Source organism: Leptinotarsa decemlineata, unplaced genomic scaffold, assembly GCF_025532065.1.
Source record: "Leptinotarsa decemlineata unplaced genomic scaffold, Ldec_3_MD MMD2_tig00000026_RagTag_RagTag, whole genome shotgun sequence".
NCBI lineage: Eukaryota > Metazoa > Arthropoda > Insecta > Coleoptera > Chrysomelidae > Leptinotarsa > Leptinotarsa decemlineata.
Window position 1 is genome coordinate 3,479,446 of NW_027412539.1, and position 26,520 is coordinate 3,505,965.

Sequence of the window (26,520 nt, forward strand, 5' to 3'; positions counted from 1 at the left end):
TGGAAAAAATGAAGTGTGCAACACATGCGTGAAACTTTTCAGATCTTCGTTCGGCTAGTAAAGTGAAGTTTGAATTACCGGCCTCCTTACAGAATAAACTTAATTATTATTCGAGAAAATGTTCCATCCTACTTTCCTATTTAACGATTTCCATTAAATAGTTGAATATTTATAAATATGTAGTCCTGTAGTATCTTCTTTTGTTTCAGTTAACAAATCACTTCTTCTGATGAAAACCTGTATTCGATGAGGATGATTCCAAACTGTTTGGATGCCGAACGCCAAACTTTTTTGAAAAGTGCCTCTTGACAAGTGCCCGCCGCGAAACTATGAACGATACAGCTGATGAAGTTGAACGGTTTCGTTTTCTACGTAATTAAAAAAGTTTCTGAGCTACTGGTTCTGGAATGATAATGGAAAGTGGCGGAGAACGCAGAATGTTTCCAGTAGAAAAGCGTGAAAATCGGAGAGGCAGCGGAAAATATGGAGCCGTCTAACTGGTTTGCCACGGTGAGTCTCTGTTCGACTGTTGTATATTTGATTCTATACTGATGGAAATTATGTATTTTTTGTCAGTAGGTATAATTTCAATACAATGGATAGGTGTATGAGTACAGTACATGAAGTAATCCCACTTAAAATTTTAAAAAAGTAATCTCTATAGAAATACATATTTAGATGAGGAAAATTGAATTATAATGTGGACAATCGTAATATATGAAACGTGATGGAACAAGAAGGGAGTAGAAAAAGTTTTTTCCAACAAAGAAACAAACAAAACAAAAACAAACTGATCAGTATCTTCCACAAACTAATAATCTTCAAATAACAACTGTCAAGAGTGAGGCAAATTTAACTCCCTTTATTACTTGAAGGGTTGCATATCTACTAAGTTTTTTTTCATTATCTCTCACTGTGGCCCTGAAAATATCTATTAATTCTGAAAATTTTGAAGCCATATATTGAAGGATTGTCACTGACTGATATGATCAGTTTATTTTTTCCAATACCGGTGCTTATTTTTCATGATTCCAAAAGGAGTTCAGTGCCATTCGAGCTATTTTTCACTCATGTGGTAGATTTCCTTCAGTTATATTCAATCACAATATGTATTCCAAACCCATTTCAACAATGGTGAAATTATTAGGTTGTTTCAAAAATTCTGTCCGTTATGATGTCATGTGTTTTTCTAGCTTCATATCTCAATTATATACTTATTCCACTATGTCGTGATATATACCTACTGATCGATAGAGAATTTTGAACTATACACATGGATGCTGTTAATTTTTTTCCAAATTTTTGCCGCCTTTCAGTCTATAACTATATAATTTCGTTGAAAGATTTTTGTTCAGTTTTTCTCTGTGAACTAAAATTGAACCATAGCGCTGCTGAAACAACACAAAAAATGAACCTAGCATTCGACAATCATAGTGTTAATAAACGAACTATTCGACGGTGGATTGTGAAATTTCGTTTCAGAAATTTTGGCCTTAAAGATGAGCTCTGCAGTGACCGAACTACAATAATCTAGTATAGACTAGGATTTGAGGACCCTGGGGAAGATTGACCCATCACAAACAGTGCGTGGGATAGCGGAAAAACTGGGCGTCAGCACGCATGCAGTTTTTTATGATTTAAAACTTATTGAAGGATCGACAAAAATTTACAAGTTTCGAGGTCAGTTCTTCTTTGCTTTTGCGCAACCAAAACGATCCTTTTTATGGATCGAATCGTCAACATTACATCACTTCAGTAAATATTATCACATATACTACTACTTATCCTACTTTTTATATTAAACACTTATGACCTAACCAACAATTATTCCGAGAAAAACCTGTATCACCTTTATACATTGCATATATATATATATATATATATGTACATATATATATATATATATATATATATATATATATATATATATATATATAAATATATATATATATGTACATATATAGTACATATATATATATATATATATATATATATATATATATATATATATATATATATATATATATATATATATATATATATATATATATATATATATATATATATATATATATATATATATGTACATATATATAGTGTCAATTGGTTTTATCTCTCTATGTGGTCCTGTGGTATGCAGCCACATGGCTTTTACCAGTAAATTATAATTTTCAAACCATAACGATTTTATTATGTGAATTTAAATAATCTTTCTTGTATCAGTGAGGAGTCAAAACTTTCTTTCAATCTGGTAACTTGTATTTATTGTATTGATATGTTTTAACTATTTGAATGTACCATTCTTTTTGACACGGTAATCATCACCATCACCAACACTATAATTGAAACGAAAATTAAAATGAAGTAATTTATATACACAAAAAAATTAATGACCCTATAAATGTTCGAATTGAAGTCCTTCCATTTCGAGACAAATACTGGGCCAATATAGTGGCCTGCAAAATCACGAGATCTTACTATTTTGGAGAGTTCAAGGACTGGTGCTTTAAAAATAAACTTATGATTAATCATAATAAGAATGAATATATAGAGTTTTGTAGCGAACATAGAACTCCTCTGCATTAACCGCTCTCATCTGAAGGAGTGTCAATTGAACCATCTATAATAGTGAAGTTCTTAGGAACACAATTCGACTGCAACCTATCATGGAACTCGCATGTCGATGTAGTTTGTGGCAAGCTGAACGAATGTTTTTATGTGGTCACCACACTCCAAAAAATGCTGGAACGAGAATGTCTGCTTGAAGTTTACTATGCACTGGGGTACTTCGTTATTTCATATAATATCGTTGTGTGGGGTCAAGCGTCCGAACTACAAAGAGTGTTTGTGTTGCGAAAATGTATTATTAGACGTATTTTCTACTTATCTTATAGAACATCATGCAAAGACACCTTTAAAGGTAATCAAATTCTCACGGTGCCCTCTATTTATATATTAAAACTTCTGATTCATATTCTCAAGAACCTAGACAGCTTCAGAAGGCATTGTGATATTTACATGTATGACATATTGACATGTATTTTACTGAAGAAACTTTGTCACCCCATGCAAAAGAAAGCTTCAGTGGATACTGAAATTCGTCTATTCAACATTCTGCCCCTCGAATTTAGAGAGAGAGCAGACGTCCAGATATCTTCAAACGCAAATTAAAAAAAGTACTGGCTGAAGGATGATTTTACTCCCTCCGTGAATTCGAACATTTTTGCGGTTAGTGAGTTTCAGTACCGGCCTTCTCATGCTTCTTCATATTTTGCTTTATCTTTGTGAGATTTTTCACAGGCGGTGAAGTATGCATCACTGAAATACCCGATTCAAATTCGGTTTTTGACCCGATGTTTCATAACATTCAAGAATGTAATCTTTTTTGTTTTTTTTTAAACCATTATTTATGTTTGTCATTTCAATTGTACATATTCATTCAGACACAATTTAATTTGTGAACTTGGACTGATCCGATCTATTTCTTGTTACTAGGATATGGATGCAATAAATTTGAATTTGAATTGAGTGGGTGAAGCAAACCACTCACGGTTACCCACCAAGATACCGTCCCACTTGCTCTTTAACTCTGTTTTAGTAGACGAGCCTTCAATGTTTCCATCATTTTATCGGTTTGAAGGAAATAATCGCTTGGAACTGTGTTTTGTTGACCCATTCACCATTTTATTGGTGAAGAAAATAATTATTGAAAAACTATGTCTTTTATTGAAAAAATAATACAAATGCCTTTCGTGTCAAAAAGGGATTTCAGTCCTACTTTAAATCACCAGAATGTGTATTCGAAGAAAATCTCCGATTATTCCGGGAAAGTTTCTTAAAGCCGGGGATGAACGGCATAAAGGTTCGGGTTTTATATGGTCAGGGTTATCGAAAGGTGTGAATTATAAATCTGACCGTATCTCTCGATTGAGTTGGCCGAATGGTCGTTATTCTGCCACATTTGTATTCACCTCTTCTCGGCCAATCGAATTATCGTATTCAATTCTCTTGAACTTGTGAATGAGGGTGAGATACGAAATGAAAATAAAAGACTGCCGAAAAAAACTTACAAATCTTGGTTGGGGATCAGAAAAATATCAATTATTCTGGAACTGTGATAGCTCAAGATCAGAGAAATGTTTCACGTATTACTAGAAGTTATTGAGAAGCTTCGAAACGGAAAAATATTTTCGCAAGAATTTGATGACAACAGCTCCAAAAATGAGTACATATCTCACAATGTAATAATAATAATAATAAGTTTGTTGCCCATCAAAATACAAGATGATAACAAAAAACAAAATACAAGAGAGAGAAAAATAAAAACACTTTGTATTTGAATGGTTTTTGATTCAGACCGCGAATTTGCATTCGCGTCTGCCCTTCCACCAATGCCAAAAATGTATGAAAGTAAATAAATGAGGGCTTAATGAGAAGAAAAGAAGAAAGAAAAGAAAAAAATAAAAGAAAAGAGTAGGTAATATAATAAAGATATAGATATATGAATAGCTAAAACCTTTTTCAGGATTCTTGCCGCGGACCTAGTTATTCTGAATGCTGAACAGTTGCTGTTTGAATCTACTTTTAAAAACGGTTTCTGACACGTTAAAACAATTGTTTTCCCATTTATGGGAATAATTTATTGTGGAGGATATATTATAGGAAAAAGATCGTTTGAATATTTCCTTTTTATGCACAGGTTATGGATATCTGTTCTATAAGACAAATGTTCATATAAATAGGAAGGATTCCTATATTTGAATATTTTAAAGAATATGCATGTTGCATGAAAACGTCTACGATTAAACATATTCAACCACTTCAAATCTGCTAATCTGTGTAAAATTCTGAACCTTCTTCTGATACCAAATATTAAGCTGATACAAGAGTTGTGAACTTTTTGTATGCGACACTTGTAGTTCTTGTCTAAACATGAATAATAAACAGCGTCACAGTGGTTGAAATGAGATAAAACTATTGAATCACATAGCATTTTCTTGACATCTACATCCAAATATTGTCTATCGGGATATATGAGTTTCAATGATGAATAAGCAAGTTTAAGTTTGTAGGTTATATGTTCATGAAATCTTAGTTTATGATCAAAAATCAACCCCAAATTTTTTCAATACGGTCTGAATTGTATCTCAGAGTTTCCCATTTTCGAGCTGTAGTTTTCTACTTCTTCCCTGATGCCATCACTCCCAAAAATAATAGCTACTGATTTGTTTGCATTGATTTTCAACATATGGTCAGTGGTCGTATTTAAATCAAATTTTATATCGGTTACTGCTTGACCTATAGCTGAAGAATCGAAAGATGAATATAATTGACAGTCATCTGCATAAAGGTTATATTTACAAGACTTCATCTTATTGATGAATGTGGCAGTATAGAGGATATGAAAGAGTGGGCCTTAAATGCTGCCTTGGTGTACTCCTGTTTTAAATTCTCTCCAAGTAGAAGAGATATCATGAATCTGTACTTTTTGTAATCTATCATCTAGATAAGATGATATCATCATCACTGATCCATCACTGAACTCAAAAAAATGTAATATAGCACAAAGTATTTTATGATTGATGATATCAAATGCTTTCGAATAATCCAACATAATCAAAATGGTGGCTTCATTTTTATCTATAGTTCTAATTATGTCATCTACGATCTCTAATAATGCTGTTGTACAACTATAACCTTGTTTAAAACCTGACTGTTTATGTGGCAAAATATTGTAACGATTAATGAAATGGCGTATTCGATTTTCCATTACTTTCTCTATAATTTTGGAACATGTCGGGAGAATACCTTGAATCATTAAAATTTTGTGGTTGATTATTATTTGGTGGGGGTATAATTTTTGCACATTTCCATGCATCAGGAAAATAACTTTGACTCATGCATTCGTTTGTTATGTGAGTTAGTACCGTTATAATGAAAGGACAACAATTTTTTATAATACTTATATTGATTTCATCTGCCCCATATGCTTCTGATTTTATGCTATTTATGATGCTAAAGATTTCATCTTCAGTAATTTGTGAAAAAATGGATTGATCACATATAACTTCTTTTCTGTTCGTGCCACAAAAGCGCAGTAAGTCTTCATCCAGTGGGATATCTCTTCGAGACATAGTTGAAATAAAATCGCCAATAGCTTCTACATTTTTCAAGTTTTCGGGAAGTTCTTTATTTTTACTTTTAATTTCTTAAGTTCAAGCCATCTACTCTTACTATCAGTATTACGTAGTTTGTAGTTCAAGTATGCCCTTTTCTCGTATTGTATAGCTGTATTAGTATAATTCCTCAGTTGTTTATAGTAATCCCAATGGTGTGGTAGTTTTGACTTTTCGAATCGAGTTAACTTTGTCTCTCAATTTCTGCATGAGTGGCACTTTTTTTTTTAATAATTCTCATTAGTTTTTGTAACGTGTAATATCAAAAACTTATTACATGTTACTTATTATAAGTGTATTGAAGTGAAATATCTGTTATGAACGTTTTGACATTCTTTTTTTTTGACAAGCTTGGCTAAATGTCATCTCAATACTCAAACATTGTAATTGCAAACATATTACGAACACGTTGTTTTCAAAACGAAAATCAGACGTATTGTATAATATGTAAATTCTTGTTAAGAAATACGTAATACTTATTACAAAAATGCATATGACAAAAGTGATAACAGAATGACAGACTTCACTGTCTACACACATCGGTAAAATATGACCTATACAGTGTGAAATATAAATGAACATATACAACATATATCTTCCCCTTTATTTAGAGGTTTAATCTTTGCACAGGTTTTCTCACTCGCGTACCTCGCCTTACTGCTTGATTGCTCTTCTCAGTATTTGATGTGTTCGTTTGTTGATCTTTATTGCCATCCGAATTTTCTATAGATGAATAGTCAGAAATTGATGCTTCATTCTCCGGTAGTGAAATAGAAATCCCTTCCTGTTGTTCATTGTCCATTTCCATTGTTTCCTGATTGGAGCTTTGAGTGGTAGATATGTTAATGCCTTCATTGGGTGATATATTTCCGTAAGAGCAACATCGGATATTTCTGTAATTATCCGACCAATCTACCTCCGTTGGCGCTATTTGATCCAAATGTCGTGGCGACGACATTTGGATCAAATGTGCTGTTTGAACACAATCCGAAAAAGTATTGTTAGATTCTTTCAGCTGAATTAGTTTTTCCAACCAACTGGAGTTTTTCAGTCCACTAATAAATTGCTGCCGTAGATGTTTATCAGCTGTGGACGCATTACAAGAAAGATATCGAAAGTCACAATTTCTTGATAGTTTCTTCAGATCTGCTACAAAATCGGAAATGCTTTCACCTTCTTGCTGTATTCTTCTTGTGAAACGATTTTCTTCCGCGATTACGCTGGGTTTGGGATGGAGATGTTCTTTAATTAGAATTTGGAGAGAATCATATGATTTGGTTTTCGGATCGTCAGGACTTGTCAAATTGTATAGAAGTTGTAATGTTTTTGTACCCATGGAATGTTTCAACCATTCTTTCTTCTTATTATCAATCTCTGCCAAGGTACCCGTGAAATTTTTCATATTGAAAAAATTCTCTAGTCTCTTGATGAAAATGTCCCACGTTTCCGTTTCTTCGCAAAAAGGTTCTAAAGGAATAACTTCTGGGGAACTGGATTTTTGTGAACATTGTAATGATTCCGTAAGAGTCTCAATCAGGATACTGAATTGTTTAGAATCCATTTTATTCTATCCCGTCCTCGTCGCCACTACTGTATATGTAAATTCTTGTTAAGAAATACGTAATACTTATTACAAAAATGCATATGACAAAAGTGATAACAGAATGACAGACTTCACTGTCTACACACATCGGTAAAATATGACCTATACAGTGTGAAATATAAATGAACATATACAACAAGACGCTTCTTCACTTTTTAGCGTATATAGCGACTTTTTTGCTGCTTGGGAGTTCCCCAACTCTATTTCTCCAAAGTCATTAGAAAATAATACAGTCCCGTGAGATTTCATGACATGACATTCAATTACATCGTTATGTCTTGTGTTTATCAAGATAGATTCAGTGGTAACCTTGAAAATGTCTAAATTGCCTGTTTCAATGAATCGTAGTAGACCTTTTCATAGGTGACACCTGCTCTTTGGATAAGGGGTAGTGTGCATTGCAGCTCACTATAGGCCTCCATTCGTCATTCATATGCCTTCCAGATTTTTTCTAGGTTTCTCCTCCACTAGTCCTAGTTAGTGTTGGTTCCGGTCTATCGTGAGGAAGGTTCGAGTCTCACAATCTTGCTATTGTCCCCTTCCGAAGAGGTCGATTGTTCAAACCTCGACTTTGATAACTGAAATTCGAGTCAGTCGATAGACTAGCTTGATGAACCTGGCTTTCTCTGTAAAATCGCTCATCAGGTTTTGCACCTTTTTAATTGGATATCTGTGTCTATCTCACCAAAGGCTCGAGATAGTAGATACAGATCCCTACTCGTTTCTTATTTTTTTTAATTTCATCTGACTAATTGAAAATGTTGTGAATGAAAACTTCAATTTGGTCTGTATAGAAATCTCATCAGTGATAGCATTTTCCGTACAACAATAACATCATCTTTGAAATAAATTCAAATGTGTCATTTTTGAAAATTGGGTATTGATCCAAATTCCAAATTGGAAAAATATAACATTTTTCTTTTTTTTCAGAACCCATAAAATGCAACATAAAGCCACAATTCTCGTAGCACCGACGTTAGCCAATAGCAGTTGCTCTCACCCCCGTTATCTGCACATCACGTTTTTCTCTGCCCTCACCCCTGGAGATGTTCTCCAAGCGGTGATAGTTTTGTTCATAACTGTGGGAGTGTTGGGAGCGAATATGTTGCTCATCTTGGTGATCAACAGCAGGAGGTACTCTAAGTACATTCATTCTCAAGTAAGTATCAGGAAAAAATGTTTATCGATAATGTTGAATTTTTGATGTTGATGAATGAAACACATTGTTTAATAAACGACGTATATTTGAAAACTACTGATGCCTCCAGAACAGGTAAATTCCAAACGATATGTAACAAAGAAGTCACTTAGTTATTTGTGCTTCGGTGAAAATCAGCACAATCCAAATTAATGATTTTGAGTTAGTATATCACACCTTTTTTTCAAATATAACATATTTGAAAACAAAAAAAGAACAATAGAATCAACTAATACTAGGTATTCACGTTAAGAAGAGAATGGCGTCGAAAGATGATAAGTTACGGAGTTGCCAACATGTGCACTATTTCGAACTTTCAAATTTGTTTGTACTGTTAATTTGTTTTATTGCTATTAACCTTACTTACTATTAACTTACTTAGTTGAAATACAATTAGAGTGGCACTTTTTTTCATAATGAGTAATTAAAAATGAAATATTTTATTTAAATATATTTTTCAATTATAACTCTTCATCATTATTGTCACAATCATCATCAGAATCGAAATTTATTATAAGAGGCCCTGCCAAACCCAACTTCTCTATCCCAATATAATTTTATGTTCTGTTCGGTATGTCGAATAGTTGCAGCCCATACATCAGGTCTAGCTTTGTCTAAAGATTCTTTTCATATAGCCCAGGATTTGTCAGCTGAAGTGCCATCTCTTCTCACATTATCCCTATAAAAAATTTTTTGTTTATCCCCAGATATGTTCGATGGGATCAAACATGCAGTGACACGGTGGAAAACGAAGCACTTGATGCCCATATTTTTCTACAAGCGTATCAGCTTCATATATAGGTGATGGTTTATTCCTGCAATGTAAATGTTTAGTGTATTGATTCAGTTTAAATAACAATCTCATTTACTTTGCAACTAAATCCAACAATTGTGGTTTGAGAAAAGTATTTTCGAAGGGAATGATATTATTTGATAAACATTCTTGGATATCAGCTTCCTTCGATGCTGTTGTTAGGGCTTCAATAATAACAGTGCTGTGATAACTCACATCATCTATGACTATACTGAAGGCTGTTCTAAAATTAATAATAGTTGGTATTCAAATGAATGCAGAAAATTTTGTTGGTTCATTTCTCCGTGATAATCACAATTCTTGGTTTTAAACAGATAATTAAGTCTTCTCCACGAATAAAACCGGTGCTGCATCAAGTATTAACTACAATATATCTTGAAATAAAAAAAATTAGCTAGTGTATTTTGTTTTCATTTCATGGTTGTATTTACCTTGCACCACCAACTTTAGTGTTCTTGACACTTTTTACGTTGAAACCTTACCAGAATACCCAAGTTTCACCCAAGAATACAAACAAGCGTAAAGTTTTATGTAATCATGTAAAAAGTGTATACGTTTCATAGCAATACTAGGCAGCTCCATCAAACCACGGCGTGGATCATCTTTTTTGTATGTGAAACCAATTTCTTCAGAATTTTCATAAAGATGTCTTATAGCATTTGAAAAGATCACGTTCTTTCAGTTCATCTTTCAAAGTTTTCCAATTGATATGTTTTTCTGAAATTATTGTTGTCGTCAGATATTGTATATTGACTAAATCAATACAAAATCCTTACTGGTTTTGTACATATCATTCTCCCATTAGAAAGGGAGTTTGATCGAAATCATCAAAATCTACCAGTGGTTTCACTCGTTTTGCTGTTTCGATGGATTGCTGAATACATCACCTCTATTAGATTTAGTCGCAATACGGTTTACAGTAGTAAGTAATACTACTGTAATACTGTAATACTCAACTTCAAGGCATCTGCAACCCTCTGACATCAACAATCAACAAATATTCAATCCAAGCCAACATTTATATATTCGCTGTATAATTTTTTTTTAGTTCTTATAGAGGTATATAGGTAATTGAAACAATTAATATAACTTACGTCTCTACCATAGTTAGTGGAAGTATACTATTTGTATATACTGTTTCGAAAATGCTATTGAATATATAATAATAATAATAATAATAATAATAAAGGTTTTTATTATTTTCAAATAATATACATATAGATTTTAACATTGTATGCAAAAAAAAATAAAAACATTTCTGAAAATAAAGGGCGAAGTTCATTTTCTGCAGACAAACGATAGTTTTACTACGAAAATGTTCTTCCACTTAACCCTAATACAGTGCGTCGAAGAATTCATATGCGTTTGTACATGTAATTGACAAATAGACAATGAGAGAAATGAGTGATAAGTGACGAAAATCGTTATGTTTGTTGGTTTGGCAGCGGGGCAGAGGGGTATCTAGACTTGTGTTTTGAATAACTTATTTTTATATTCTGATCTGAAGCAAGTAATACTGAGGTTCTTCAAACTTTCAGGAACGGAATTATATAAATTATAAATTTGGTAGGTGAAAGATCGTCTGAACATTTCAGTTTTGAATTTAGGTGGGGATAATAATCCTTTAAATCGTAGATTTAAATTATGTATGTCTGTCCTGAAAGATATTTTGTTGTACAAATATGAAGGAGTTTTAGATAGAATAATTTTGTAATATAAAGTGACCGCATGATGAACTCTTCTATTTTCCATATTCAACCATCCAATCTCAATTAATTTATGTGATATTCTCTGATTTTTCCTCACGCCGTATATTAGCCTCAAACAGGAATTCTGCACTTTTTGAATTTTATTTTTGTAAATAGTTGTTAAGTTCGGACCATAGACAGAGTCAGCGAAATTAAAATGTGATAAAACTAATGTTTCGCACAGTTTCATTTTGATTTTTCGAGGAATTAAATGCCTGTTTCCATAAATCAGTTTTAGTGAACCATATGCCCGTCGAATCAATTGATTAACATGTTTTTCGAATCTTAGGTCTGCCTCTATGATAATGCCTAGGTTTTTAGCTTCTTCAACAACAGGGATCAATTCATTATTAATTTCTATATTAATAGGAAACTGAAATCTAGCCCGATTATACATAGAACCGAATAACATTACTTTAGATTTAGCGCAATTTATTAGTAAACAATGTTTAGAAGCAAAATTAATGAACGTCGCCAGTTCCCTATTAATTATTTCAGAAGCATTATCTGCTAACTGCGGAGGAAAAGTGTGATAAATCTGTGTATCATCAGCATAGACATGAATCTTACATTGTTCCAAAGATTTTATTAAATTGATGGTATACACAGAAAAAAGTAAAGGGCCCAGGATTGAACCTTGAGGCACCCCCGAGTTCAATGTCATATATTCGGACTGATTTGATTCAATTTTTACACACTGTTTACGATTGTCTAAGTAATTTTGTATAAGGCCAACAGCCGATTCTGAAAAACCTATATAGTGCAAAATATTAAGCAGTAATTTGAAGTTGATAGTGTCAAATGCTCTGCTGAAATCCAGCAGTACCAATATTGCACACAGACCTTTATCCATTGAGGCAATGATATCATCGACTATATTAAGTAAGGCTGTCGTACAGCTGTAGCCTTTACGAAAGCCAGATTGAACAACAGGCAATAGTGAGTGGTCGGCTAAATGCTGTCTTATCTGTACTTGGATTCGAGTGGAATCGAGTGATAAGAAAAGAAAGACTAATAATTTTCGAGTGATTTTCGATTCGACAACGTCTGAAATTTCACTAGCAGTTGATCAACTTACAAAATGAAATTTCACTAGTTTCATTGCTATTCAACCGTTTCATGGGAATTTCAAAGTTGTTATATCGGATATACAAAATCACCAAAAATGACGCCATTCTTTACTTAACGTGAATATCCTATACGTGTCTTTCTGGTTTTTTAATTTCCCTACATCGTAGCGTCCGCCTCGTGTTCATGTTCTCTTTCAGGTCACTATCACTCTCTGAAGATTTAACATATATGACACTCAAAGCAGTCAAAGTCACTTCATCTAAATTTGGTTAGTTCACATTTACATAGATACTAGATTTTGGAATGATTGAAACTTATTTCTCAGTTTGGTTTTCTAGCTGACAGTTTTCTTTATAATTTTTTACGGATATCCACATGTCAACTGACCAACGTGCCGTTTCCATATCATTCCAGTGTCTGTTTTCACGATGTAGGTTCTACGGCCAAGGTTTTCAATAATTACACCCTCACAGCAACAAAGCAATAATTTTTTTATCACGAACCCACACTTGATTATACATATCAAACTTAAATTTTCTGTTTCCTCGATGATGCTTATGTTGGCGATCTTCAACAATTTGTTTTCTCGAACGTTATAATGAATCGAACTTTGTGCGCAGAGTACACCCAATAAAATTTTGGAAGGCATCTCCCCTGTTGAGGAATCTGGGGTATCCCATAAATAGCATGACTGTGCTGCTGTGAACACCTATCAAGGTGAGCTCCAGAGATTTTTCAATAGTTAGTGGTTTGTTTTTGTGACTTTCAATTGACCCTCTGATGTGAATAGAATATTATTTGTAGCTTTTAAAAGTGCACTGCAGTGTAAAAAAAGAATAACATTAGAACGCAATTTGAAATTTTGGTTTGAATTACCTGTACATTGTTGTCATATCTCCAAGAAAATGTCCAAAACAAGAAGTGGACAAGTGGACGATAGTATGGTGGATGCTATCCTAAATAAATTATCACCCAGATTATCAAACATGATTGAGGAACATCTGGAGAAACAATTTGAAAAACAATTCGAGAAAATAGGCAAAAAGTTAAATACCCTATTCGATAAATTTTCATCACTGGAACAGACAGTCGAAGCGAATAAAAATGAAATGGTGTCCTTAAATGATAGAATGGATAGGATCGAACAAAAATTGAAGCTAAATTCTCTGAGGATAATTGGATTAGAGGAAGAAATGAGAGAAAATTTACTTACCAAGGTACTCAATTTGTTGAATAGTGTACTGAAAGTCGAAACTACGGCGAATGATATAAGTAACGTATTTCGCATGGGAAAAATTACTAATTCTCATAATAAGCCCAGTCCTAGAGTGGTACTGCTTACCTTTGTGTCGTGTCTAAAACGGAATGAGATATTCTCAGCCAAGAAAAATCTGAAAGGAACGTCAATGTTCATAAACGAAGATCTGTCTGATGCACGCTACAAAATCCAAGGAAAAGCCAAATCGAAATATGGAGCCAGAAACGTATGGTCTAGGAATGGCAAAATATATGCTAGAGTTGACAACACTGTTAAACTGATAAACCGAGAAGTAGACATGGAATAGGACTTTTTGTGTAGAGTAAAAAGTCATTGATAAAAATGTTTGCATTTCTTCACACTGGAATTTAAAGTTGTTATTGATTTGCTTTGAAGTTAGAATTTCTAAACGGAAATATTTTTTTATTTTATTCTTCATTTATTTTATTAAGTAGCACTCAATTTGGTATTATGAAAATTCAAATATCTGTAACTCTGTTGATTCCAAACTGTTGAATCCAAATTCAATTTGAAATAGTTTAATTTGATATTTAGAGCTCACCAATGCAATAAAAATCGTAGCAGAATAGGTACATATGACCTGAATGTTTATTACCAGAATTGCAGGGGACTAAATACAAAGAGTAATGAGTTTTTTGGGAGAAGTCTTGTCGAGGATTTTGATATCATTATAGCTGTTGAGTCATGGTTACAGGAGAACATACAAGATGGTGAAATAGTTGACGTACAGCGGTACAATCTGATAAGATCTGATAGAAATTTACAATACACTAATTTGACTACTGGTGGGGGAGTTTTTATTGCGCTCAAAAAATCATATAAAGTTCTGCATGTTAACAGATATAGGAGAGATTTTGAGGCAATATCAATCACTTTCAAAGTAAGTAATCAGAAATATACCTTATGTGTAATTTATTTATCTCCCAGTAGTACAGTTCAAATAGTTGAAACGGCATTTAATTTTTTACAGGACCAAATATATGATAACGAAAAAGTTTATGTTATTGGTGATTTCAATATACATGATAGTAATTTACAAAAATACAATATGTTACAAGATTTCTTAGAATTTAATAACTTTTCACAGTTGAATAACATTCAGAATACACAAGGGAAAATATTAGACTTGGTACTAGGTCCGGAAAGTTCTATAGGTAAATGTTCAGTTGAAAGAGATTCATTACCGTTTGTAAAAGAGGATAACTATCACCCTTCCTTGAATATAAATATCAATGTTTCAAAAAGTTTTAATATTAAGCAATCTACACAAAAGTGTAACGAGGTGAAATATAATTACAAAAATGCAGATTTCTTTGCTTTAAGTACGAATGTCAGAAATACAGATTGGTACGAGGTTTTGAATGATAATAATGTAGAAACAGCTTTACACAAATTTTACAGTACATGGGGGGCAATTGTTGCGAAATGTGTTCCAACGTACTGTACTAATACTAGTAAAATGAGCAAATACCCTGCCTGGTTTTCAAAAGAAATCAAATTATTACTAAAGGAAAAAAATCGATGTTTCAAATTGAGATATTTGTCCAATCAATTCAATGAAAAGTATAAAAATATTAGGAAAGAGTTGAAAAATTCAATAAAAAAAGAGGAACAAAAGTACTTCAAAAGATTGGAGGATAATATAGATACTGATATTAATTCCTTCTGGAATTATGTTAATAATAAACAAAATAATTCTCCGAATTTAAATTCTTTCTACTACCAGGGAAATGAAGTATTAGCTAATGAAACTACAGAATACTTTGCAACATTTTTCTCTTCCACGTTTTGCCAACAACAAGCCTCATATACTGTAAACTCTGAAGATTCTGATGTTTATTGTAATGATACATTTGTAATAAATCGTTTAGATGAATCTGATTTCGATAATGCGGCAAAAAAAATTAAACCAAAAAAGTCAGCTGGAGTGGATGGTATACCGCCATATATACTTAAAGGCTGTCATGAATGGCTCAGAACACCATTGCTTCATATTTTCAACCTAATAATAACTAGCAAAACTTTTCCATCTATTTGGAAAACATCTATAGTTACTCCCATACATAAATCGAACGATAAAAAAGATATAGAGAACTACAGGCCTATTTCAATACTATGTTCCCCAGCAAAATTATTTGAACAAATTATTCATACAAAGTTAAATCAATATGCCAATAAATATATTGTTTCAGAGCAGCATGGTTTTATGGGTAATAAATCAATTAGATCTAATCTATTTCTGTTCAGTAATTTTGTCTCTGAATGTTTTGGAAACAAGTCTCAATTGGATATAGTGTATACTGATTTCAGGAAAGCATTTGATCAGGTGAATCACGATGTATTACTATATAAATTGGGAAAGTATGGAGTAATAGGAGGGACATTGCAGTTATTATCAAATTACCTACAAAATAGATTCTTCATGGTTAAGCACAATCAAAATATGTCGTCAAAGTTTCCTATAACTTCCGGAGTCCCACAAGGCTCTAATTTGGGGCCTCTATTGTTTTCATTGTTTATTAATGATCTACCTTCAGTGTTGAATTATTCATCCGGTTTGCTTTTCGCAGACGATTTTAGAGTTTTTAAAAATGTAAAAACGGTGAGGGACTGTATACTCCTACAGAAAGATGTAAACAATATAGTGAAATGGAGTAACGACAACAAACTTTCATTCAACATAAATAAATGCCATGTCTTAACTATACATAGGATCAAGCACCCAGTTATTTTTGATTACACAATGGACAATGAAGCATTGGAGCGTGTAGAGGAAGTTAAAGATTTGGGAGTAACCTATAATAACACATTTTCCTTTGCCAACCATATCTACAATGTCATCAAATCTGCTAATCGAATGTTAGGATATATAATTAGAGAAAGTAGACATTTCAACAGTAATAAAACTATTAAATTACTTTATTATACCTTAGTTCGGCCCAAACTTGAGTATGCATCCGAAGTTTGGTCAAACGAGAATGCAACGCTATTAGGTGATATAGAAAAAGTGCAAAATAAATTGCTGAGATATCTGTATTTCAAAAAATATCATAAATGGCCAGATTATAGAACGGTACGAACATCAACACTTAGAGCAGAATTTAAAATATTATCTCTACAGCAAAGACGTTGTTTGAATATTATGATATTTTTGTATAAAATCTTAAACAATAGAATAAATTGTCCGGAAATTCTATCGTTAATACCTTTTAATGTACCGCTGCGACGCACACGTTCATCATTTGAATTTAACTATCCTGTAAATTTATATGGATCTAGATCTTCTCTTGTATACATGCTCCGATTGGCTAATCAAACAGGTGTTTTAATATCATTGGACTGGACTTTATCGCAAAACAGTTTTCGCCAGTTGATATTGAATTATTTGGTTAGTATTTCTGAATAACGTCTCCCTGTCATTCTGGTATATTGTCAGTTAGGGTTGTGTAAACATTATGCTGCTATTTTTAGTATTAATTTTATTGTATATGTATCAGTATTGAACTAAAATTTTTGTTTTTTTTTTGTTATATCCATGTAATTAGGCTAATCAGCCTGTTTGGATGAATAAATAAATAAATAAATAAATAAATCCCTTTACTGAAATGAAAAACGATTCATAATCAAGTCAAGTTTTATTATCGAAACGTCATTTATATATCGCGTTTTCCATAATTTTAACAGTGCTCACGGCGAGTCCGTTTGTGGATGAATGATACGAAGCTCTCTTTGTGTGTTTTATTCCACCGAAACGCAAAAAATTTTGGAATTCGCCAGAAACGAATGTTTTTGCATTGTCCGTACATAACACAAACGGAAGTCCAAATCTACTGAATATGTTACGAAATACACGCTTCGTTAATATCGCTCTCATACTGTTCATTTTCACACACTCAATCCATTTGTCGTCTCCAATTACTAAAGGATTTTTGTTTAAAACAGGGCCAAAAAAATCAGCATAAGGATTGTTTGGAAATGGTCACAGGGCGGATGGGACCATTTCCAAACAATCAAGTTGGATTCAGGTGGATTATTATTGTGAACTGCCCAAGATTTACGATTTATCGCTTAGATATCTATATGATCTATGGAAGGTCACCACACGTAAGAGCGCGCAAAAGCTTTCATTTTCACCATTCGCATGTGATAACTATGCAATGTAGTTAAAACAGAATTTCTGCATTTAGCGAGTACTATAATTCGAACAATCTTGTTCTATTAAAATCTTCATTTTTCTGCATCTGATGGGTATTCAACTAGCCACCCATTCGAAGAAATGAAATTATTTCACACACTTTTCAATTAACGGTTGCTTCTTTTTCAATCATTTCGAAATCGATTAGAGAATTTTATTAGTTATCATAATTCAAATAAGATACGTCATAATGAATATTGTAGTTACATTTATTATACAATTCTTCCGGTTCTTTTTGGGGACCGACCTCTTTGGAAAATCAGCGTATTTTTGCTTGTCACATAAACAATTTCGGAATCGAATGCGAAACAAGTAATCTGCCTAATATGAACAAGGACAATGAGACTGTCAATGCTAATTATACTTTTATAATATATGTTTACAAATTGCACCAGCTTTGATTCTCTAATTGAAGGGAAATAAAAAAGGAATATGGAAAATAGACTAATGACTCGGTTTTCTCGGAAAACAGCCAGTCAACACCTCATGATATTTCTATTTACAGATTGAAAACTATACTCTCTGAAGGCTTTCGTTTCAGTTTGATGAAAATGTGAGAAATTTACTGTCAATATTATTCTCGTGTAATTTCTGTCATATGAACTGAAAAGAAAGGTAGATCTTGCTAGAAACAGACCTGAAGGATCTGATATGATTATTAGAGAGAAGCTCACGACTTTTTGGCATGAGACTTTACTCCATGCATAGGCCAGGCAAAAACGGTCTGGATCGGAGAAGGCAACATAAGGTGGAAAGCAGAAGGAAAAACCATCGATTATTCTTCAAACAGTGTGATTTCCTTGATGGGTTGAAGGAAATGGTAACTTAATCACTTGTAGAACCTTTATATACATTCTTGATTCTTGATTTAGGTCACTCTTCATTTTCCTTGTAGCCCTTTGATATGAATTTTCACAGAAAACACCATATTAATAAGAACTGTTTTATGTTTTCATTTCTTTTTTAATTTTCACTTTCTCCATTTTTGTTCAGTCAGTGTTTCCTGAATTATCTGATTCGATTTTCTTCGCAAGATATTCAGGACAACTCTCTGTATGATTCGTAAGGAAGAACATGTTCTACAGCATCTGCATCAAAACCATTTCTCAAGCTGCAATCGATCCGTCCAAGTGTGAAGGTTTTCGTAGAGACGGCTATTGCTCTATGAAGCTCTTTTCTGTTATGTTTGTGTTTTGTTTCTGTTTTGTTTTGTTTCATTTTTATTTTTCTTCTGTTATATTTATTCAGCAGTACTGGAATATTTCGTTTCTATTTTTGTTTCTGTTTTTGTTTTGTTTTTACTGTTTCTTTGCTCTCAGATCTGTTTTATCATATATTTGATTCTGCTCTCCTCCAATCATCCGTTCACAAGCAATTTTATTTTCGCCATGTGTCTATACAAAATAAATGCTGAAATAATAGGATACTAAGATTTTTTTTGAACGAAACACATAATGCATACCGACGAAATGTGAAATAATGGCATACCAACTATTTTTTCCTAACGAAAGCATACCGACGAAGAGCTGCCGTACGCATTGTGCCTATTTAGAGTAAATTTATTATACTTTTTGTATAACAAATATACTTTTTGTATAACAAATATCACGTAACAAGCATCCTGTTTGAATATGTTTCGGTTTTGTATTGTTTCGTTTGTGTTCTGTTTTGTTTTTGTTTTGTTTTTTGGTTCGTTTTGTTTTTGATTGGTTTTTATTTTGAGTACGCAAACGCGGCATACACGCAGATAGCATCATCATTCCAAAATGTTGATATGATATATGACGAACACGTTCTTTTGACATCTTCATAACCTCTGCTATCTCTCTCAGTTCAGTTCATCTAGAAAAACCATCAAATTTTTCAAAGAGAAATGTGAAATAATGGTGAAATGAAAGTCATTGGTCCTTTCACTGGTGCTCGAGGAACAATTTTTTGTTAATGTTGCCAAACAGTTCCAAATTTTTATGAAAACTGTGGAATTGTTCTTTCTTCAAACCTTGAAATGTTTTACTATTGACATAACTATAATGGTATTTCTTTTTTTTTTTTCACATACTTACATTTTTGGTAGAATGTTATTGAAAATTTTCAATAGAAAATAGGGTGGTCTGAAAAGTTTCCGACCAAACAAAGATATAAGACATTATTTCAGATTGTTTCTTCAAAAAACAATCTAAAAAACTGTACATACTTTTTCCAGCGATGCTTCCATCTCTAAAAGGCGTCCAAAAAGTACTCAGCGTTTTTCACTGTAAAATAATTGTTCGCGAAGTCAACCGGTGAGGTGTGAGACGGTACGTTGTCTTGGTGAAACAGGATTTTTTTTCTGCGAATGTTGCCGTTTTTCCGCAAGTACTGCTTTTAGATTAATTATCAAGTGATAATGCGTAGTATGCTCCTGTGATGTTTTTTTCTTCTTGAAGGTAATCACTCAAAATAACTCCATGACTATCGCAAAAAACAGTCGCTATCACTTTCCCAGCCAAAAAACATTTTTTTTGGAGCCAGTTTCCCCTTTGCAGTCCTCTGTTTGGACTGTATTTTTATTTCGAGCGTGTAATGATGTTTACAAATTTCATCTACAGCGCCAAAACTCGGACTTATTTCGCGCAAACAGCGCCAACAGAGCGTTGGAAATGTTCATTTGAACACTTTTCTAGTCTAACATGAGCAAATGCCTGAATATTGATTTGATATATGACAAACATGTTCTTTTGAAATGTTCATAACCTCTGCTGTCTCTCTCACTTCAATTTGGCGGTCGTCTCGCAACATTTGGTGAACTTTAGCGATGTTTTCGTCGGTAGTTGCAGTTTTTGGACGTCCCGAACGTTCAACGTCTCCCAAGCTTGTACGAATACGTCTAAATTCAACTGCCCGAAATTTCACTGTGGTAAATGATGGTGCAGAGTCCTCATACACAGATCCAACTGATCTTCGATTTGCTCAGGTGTATTACCTTTCAAAAAGAGATATTTAATGACTGTTTGATTTTGTCCTTTTTCATAAATACAATGTATTATGTAAGAAATAGTGATAAGAACAAATTACAAATAATTAACCACCATTACTATTATATTGAGTCCTTTCATATGCTTCAACTATTATCATTATCATCATAAATTTCATTGAATTTCTGGGTATCATAATAGACCAAAATATGACATGGGAACCTCATATTAATGATATAACAAATAAAGTAAATACAATTTTCTTTATTATCAGACAACTCAAGGGCACACATCATTAGACATATTTAAATTAGCGTTCTTTGGACTTGTACAATCTGCATTGAGCTACGGATTGATCTTATAGGGAATGAATGGAAATCGTTTATTCAATTCATTTGTTAGGTGTGTGTGTGGGGCCCTGCTATAGGCTAATGCCTCTCCAGGGTAAGTGTGGCGTATGTGTTGTGTTGTGTGTTGGTGTTATTGTTTTGTTGTTTTGTGTGTGTTGTCTACTGTTAAGTTGTTCAGTGTTCCGCTTCTTTAACAGGTTTGTTCCGTTGATCCGTAGGGTGGTCCGGGTCCGTTGCAGTGGTCGTGGTGTTGTAGGTGTTTCGGTACGGGTTCTTAGGCCGGGGCTGTTGGGGGTGAGTCACTTCGGATTTCGGCTCTTTCAGGGACGCTGCTATTCGCCATCTGATTTCCAGTGGGAATTTCTCTAGGATATCCTGGATTGGCTCCGGCGGGTCTTCCATTGCTCCCAGGAGTCTGGCTGGGGAAAAGGAGAGCTTTTTCCTGGGTATCCTTTTGGATCCTCCACGGGGAGTCCAAGGCGTTGTGAGCGAATTGATGTCATCGGTGTTGTTGCTGCTCATCGTTCTGGTCGCATATCGTCCCTGAAGTTCCTGAAATCGTTGGTTGATAGTTGTAGTATTGGTGAGTTTGTATAGGTTTAGGGATGGGTATCGGTAGTGAAGGTCATGTATATTACGAAGGATTCTTCTCTCGGTTGTAAGGATACGGTGGGATAGACTCGGGGGGAGCGTACAGTATATCATCGTTTTGTAGTCTAGGACTGGTCATATGAAAGTTTTATAAGTGTGAAGGAGAGTTTTACTGTCGCATCCCCCGAGCTTGCCTCTCAGAGCTTTTAGCAGGTTGGCTCTCTTTCGGACTCTGTCCAGTGTCTCTCTCAGGTCGGTCTCCCAATTGAGGGTCCTCGTGAAGGTGACCTCCAAGTAGGAAACCGAATCCCGGAGTATGAGGTTTTTCCCTAAAAGTCTGAGATTCAGGTTATCAGGATTCAATTCAGGACTGGTAGAGCTGTTAGGATGTCGGAATAGGATAGTTTGAGTTTCAGTGGGGTTTATTTTGATACGCCATTTGTTGCACCACTGCTCGAAATGGTCGATCATGTTTGGAGCTTGAATTTGCAAGCGACGGGTGTTGTGAGCGGAAGAGTAAAGGATAGTATCGTTGGCATATTGGAGGATTTTCTGGGTTGTGGGAACGTCGTGAGCATAGATGATGGAGGAAGCGAGGACTGAGCCCTGGGGGACTCCGGCTTTTGGAGTGAAAGGTGAGGATAAGGTTTCGCCGACTTTAACTCGGATTTTTCGGTTAGATAAGTAGGAAGCTACTAGTCGGATGAAATAATGAGGAAGACGAATTTGGATAAGCTTCCAGATCAGGCCCGCGTGCCCCTTGTCGAAAGCATTTTGAATATCGAGAGAGATTGCAATAGTGCAAAAGGATGCGTTGATGTTTTGGGATATGTGGGTATGTAGTTCGACTAGTGCGTTCTGAGTGGAGTGTTCGTTTCTGAAACCATGCTGGTGGGGAGGGATAATGCTATGAAGTATGAGGAAGTCGTTCAGACGGTTTATCTATAGTCGTTCCAGCAATTTGCCCAGACAGCTGAGGAGGCTGATAGGTATGTATGAGTCGAGATTAATGAGATCCTTGTGGGGTTTTGGGATTAAGATTGTGTTAGCCTGTTTCCAGGCTTTTGGGAAGTAGGCGTGTACAAGACAAGCATCAAGGATGTGTTTGAGGAGAGGAATAGCAGATTCGGGAAGGTTTTTCAATATTCGGCGGTTAACCGAGTCTCGGCCAGGAGCGGTATTTCTACCTCTGTGGTATTTCTACCTCCTCACTGAATGGGGATCCTAAGGGACAGTTGGCGTCGAGGGGAATTTGACCTGGGTGCCTACCCAGCTGTGCAGGCACTTGCTGGTGAATGCGGTTAAGAAAAGGGTTATCGAAAAGAGAGTCTTTAGCGAGACGGGAGGTGTGTTCGAGATTTTCGCGGATTTTCGGATTTTCTGCTTTGTCGGATGGGTTGGAAATGATGTTACCGTCAATCACTAGGTGACTGTCGGTTTTCCGTTTTTGTTCTGTGAGGACTTTGAATTTGTTCCAGAAAGCCGTTCCATCTCGGTAGTCGAGTTTTTTAGTCTCCTCCAGCCACCTTTTCTGGGTGAATTGGTTGATGAGGAGACGTATGCGAGCGTTGAGTCGATTCAACTCAGTTTTTAGGACTGGGTCTCTAGTTCGGACGAAAGTTCTGTAGAGTTTACGCTTGCTCTTGATGAGAGTTATGAGAAAAGGTGGAAGTGGGTTTGATCGATTCGTCTCGTTGTGGTCGGAGTGGATAAGTCATCTAAATCAGAAATAATTTTTGAATTGAGTCAATTTGTGCGTCAATTTGTCTGGGGTGGTCGAGTGGAGGATTGTCAAGAGAAGAGAGTTTTTTGTTGATGAGGAGATGGAATCGTTTGACGTCTGTAAATTTATGATTTTTGTAAGAAATGGTTTCAGGGGTTGACGGGATAGGAAAGTTTAGGAAAGTTTCGACGATAATGGGGAGGTGATCCGACGTAATAGTGTCACCGATATAGGCCAGATCATCAACCATCTCTATCAGGCTCTCAGAAAACAGGATATGGTCGGTGATAGAAGCCCCGCGGTGGCTCAGATACGTCGGGTCGGGGCAGGGAATTCTGTAGAGATTGTATTCGAGAAGGAGATTGGCTAGAAGACGGCCGTTGGCATTGGAGGTAGAATCTCCGAATTGGGTATGTCGGGAGTTGAAATCTCCCGAAATCTGAAATGTATATTCGATTAGTTCTCTGGAAACAGATTGAGTTGGATGATTGTAGTAGGCTATGATAGTTATGTTGCCGGAGTTCGAAAGTAGGTCGATCGCCAGGCAGTCGAGTTCCGATAGTATATGTGGAAAGTTGTGTTTTTGTAGGTTAGTCCCCGTTTGGATAGAATAGCGATGCCTCGGGAATGTTGGTTTTTGGTCGGTGGGTTGTGTTGAAACCGGAGAAGTTGGGAGGGTTTTTGGTTAGGGTGTCGGTGATACAAAGGATTTGGATTCCTTGGATTGAAGGAGAGTTTTGGTATGATATCTTTTTCTACTTAAGTCCTGGGCGTTTACAGTACCGATGATTAAACGCCCATTATTCCGTACCGTTGGTCAATTAGCCATTAAGTTCAGCTGCCAAATCGGTGAACGTGAAGTCCACTTCGTTGCCACTAGCCGTGGCGAAGAGAAAGTGTCCTAGGATTATCTTGCATAGTTCATTAGTGAGAGCTAGAATTTCAGTTCTCATGGCAGGCATGAGATTGAGGAGGAGAGTTTTTTGGATTTTGATTACAGCTTTGAATTGCTGTGTGACGGGTGTGATAGTATTGGGAGTTTCGACTTTTATAGGAGCAACCTCTTGGGGGTTCTCTGGGACTTTAACCATTTTGGAACAATTAAGTGAGAAGGCGGGATGGTCGCCTTCACAGTTAAGACGTTTTGGGTTGGATGTTTTCGTGCATTTCATAGGAGGATGTGCCTCACCGCAGTTAGGACACTTCGTTTTGTGTGTGGGACATTCCGCTGCCGAATGTCTCGTTTCACTGCATATGTTACAGTATTTTGGGATGGGGGTAGAGGGTTGATATTTGAGGCCTCGCACTCATGGGTTCGGCCATGAATATTGACTCCGTGAGTCAAACAGCGTGTAAACTGTTCCTTATTCGCGGTAATGACGCGAATAAGGGTTATAGGTTTGCATGTTTTTTGGAGGTTATCTTCCAAATTTTTATTACTTGAAGCGGCTTCTAAGAAGCCGCTGATTTCTCCGGTCGAGAAATCAAGGTGAACACCCTTGATTACAAATGACAGATGTGGCTCTTTGGGAACTGAAGGTTGTGGGTTTCTTGGTCTGAGATCTATGACTTTGATAGAAGTGTGACGGTCACGAAGGAGTTTCTGGAGTTGTTCGGAACTTTCTTTTTCAAATCGGCTTTCAAACCCCTGTTGGGTGAGTAGAATAGCTCTGAGCTAGACTTCGCCAACACTTTCATTTCATTTGTATATCATATGTCATTTAATACAATAAAGACGTTTATTATCATTATTATTAATATTATTATTTGGTATTGTTTGAAGTTTTTAATAAGGCTGTTCGGTTGAAATTAACCTTGAGCTCCGTCATCTGGCCACGGAGGAATTCATTGGAGTTCAGAAGATTGAATAATGCCCTTTGACTAGCTAAGTCATCGGGGATTTCTCTGATGTTGAAGATGTTTGTTAGATTTGGCAGCTGAACGAACGTGAATGTTAGAGGGGGGGTCTCAGCAGGTTCATGCTCGGGAGACGAGCCGGAAAAGGAAGGGGAGAGATTTTTAAAAGGAATTTGGTTACGTTTAGTTTGGCGAGTTTGTCTCGCCATTGTTTAAAAAGAAGTATACACGACTTTATGTAGTTTCCAAAGTTGTTGGTCGGTTCTAATATTAGCAGCACCTCCAGGTGCTACCTCTGGCACTTAGCTTCACCTTCGTCTTTTGGATTAGGCTCTGTTGCCTCTATCGGAAGAGTGTGATTAAATTAATGAGGGACTCTTCACGCCGGTAGACAATTTGAGATTATCCTATGGGTTCAGGTACACACACTTTGCACTATCACCATCACTTTAGCACGACCTTCACTCGATGAAAGCTAACACTGGAATGATCTTATGGGAAAATTCAGTACATATGAATAAAGTCTTCATCATGCAAAAGAAAATAATTAGATGTATGGCTGGTGTAGCTCGTGGAACCTCTTGTAGAAACATATTCAAACAACTCTCAATTTTAACAGTCCCTTCACTTTACATCATTCTGATCATCATCAATGTCAAAAAAGAAGAAAATAACCTGAGTAAAAGATGTGATTTATACAAATATAATACGAGGAATAGTGAGATCATCCACCAGCCATTCTTAAGATGGAGCATTGGTTAGGATTCTCATATATACCGAGAAATCAGGTGTTATAACCGACTTATAAATATATTCCCGCACTTGAACTCAGCGAGTGCAAATATGTTGAAGGATAATCTGACTCATTATCTAATAAATTAAACCTTTTTCTCCATTGAAGAGTTTACAGACGCTACATCGTGGATAATTTCAATCCAATCATATGTGTATTTCTCATACA

At 35.1% G+C, this 26,520-nt stretch overlaps 1 protein-coding gene across 1 annotated transcript in view; it reads left to right on the forward strand.

Annotated features, from left to right (window-relative positions):
- Nucleotides 1-237: 237 nt before the first annotated feature.
- Nucleotides 238-26,520, forward strand: part of LOC111505412 (trace amine-associated receptor 9) — a 466,598-nt gene continuing 440,315 nt past the window's right edge. The window contains exons 1-2 of the mRNA XM_074171620.1: nt 238-510; nt 8,710-8,938. Of these exons, the coding sequence (XP_074027721.1) occupies nt 8,720-8,938 (219 nt within the window). The 5' untranslated portion in view covers nt 238-510; nt 8,710-8,719. The remainder of the gene's footprint in view (nt 511-8,709; nt 8,939-26,520) is intronic.